Genomic DNA, 694 nt, shown 5'->3' on the forward strand with positions numbered 1-694 from the left:
TGTTGACCCCAAACTATTCGACCCAGACCCGCTGGCTGCAGTACGGTATGCTTGTGTCTACTGGATTGATCATCTCTACGATTGGCAGTCACGCAAGAATACCAATCACCAAAATGTGTTCCAGGATGGCGGTGTCATCGATGACTTTCTGAGGCAGCACTATCTCCACTGGCTCGAAGCTCTCGCACTTTGCAGGAGCATGTCGCAGGGAGTATTGTCAATGGCAAAGCTCGAGAGCATTCTTCAGGTTGGTTCTACCTGGTGATATTTATCCTTTCACTTAGCGCTTCTAACATCACTTAGCAAAAGAACATTGCATCACAATTACCAAGGCTGGTTTATGACATGCGCCGATTTGTTCAATACTGCAGTCAGCTAGTTGAAAACTATCCACTTCAGGTATACGCTTCAGCACTTGCGTTCAGCCCTGCCAGAAGCATGACACGAAATCTGTACAAGAGGGAATTGAGGTGGATTACTGCCGGGCCGGTTGTAGAAGAAGATTGGAATGCATGCACACAGACGCTTGACGGGCATAGCGGTTGAGTCAGGTCCGTCGCGTTCTCACCCGACTCGAAGCTCGTTGCGTCCGGGTCAAGCGACAACACCGTCAAGATCTGGGATGCGGCGACTACCGTCAAGATCTGGGATGCGGCAACGGGCACATGCACTACGACGCTTGACGGGCATAGCG

General features: G+C 50.9%; 1 protein-coding gene across 1 annotated transcript; it reads left to right on the forward strand.

The window, feature by feature from the left end:
- Window positions 1-694, forward strand: N656DRAFT_509757 (uncharacterized protein). The gene is made up of 3 exons (XM_064809893.1): window positions 1-45; window positions 125-247; window positions 304-694. Exons 2-3 carry the CDS (start codon window positions 200-202, stop codon window positions 544-546), a joined length of 291 nt encoding a protein of 96 aa, XP_064665024.1. The 5' UTR covers window positions 1-45; window positions 125-199; the 3' UTR covers window positions 547-694.

This window comes from Canariomyces notabilis (assembly GCF_033297395.1).
Source record: "Canariomyces notabilis strain CBS 508.74 unplaced genomic scaffold N656scaffold_42, whole genome shotgun sequence".
NCBI classification, from domain to species: domain Eukaryota; kingdom Fungi; phylum Ascomycota; class Sordariomycetes; order Sordariales; family Chaetomiaceae; genus Canariomyces; species Canariomyces notabilis.

Bases quoted from the DNA above. Each gene is read 5' to 3' on its own strand.
- N656DRAFT_509757 (XM_064809893.1), top strand. From the start codon at position 200: ATGTCGCAGGGAGTATTGTCAATGGCAAAGCTCGAGAGCATTCTTCAG. The intron at 248-303 runs GTTGGTTCTACC...AACATCACTTAG, and splicing joins AGCTCGAGAGCATTCTTCAG to CAAAAGAACATTGCATCACA.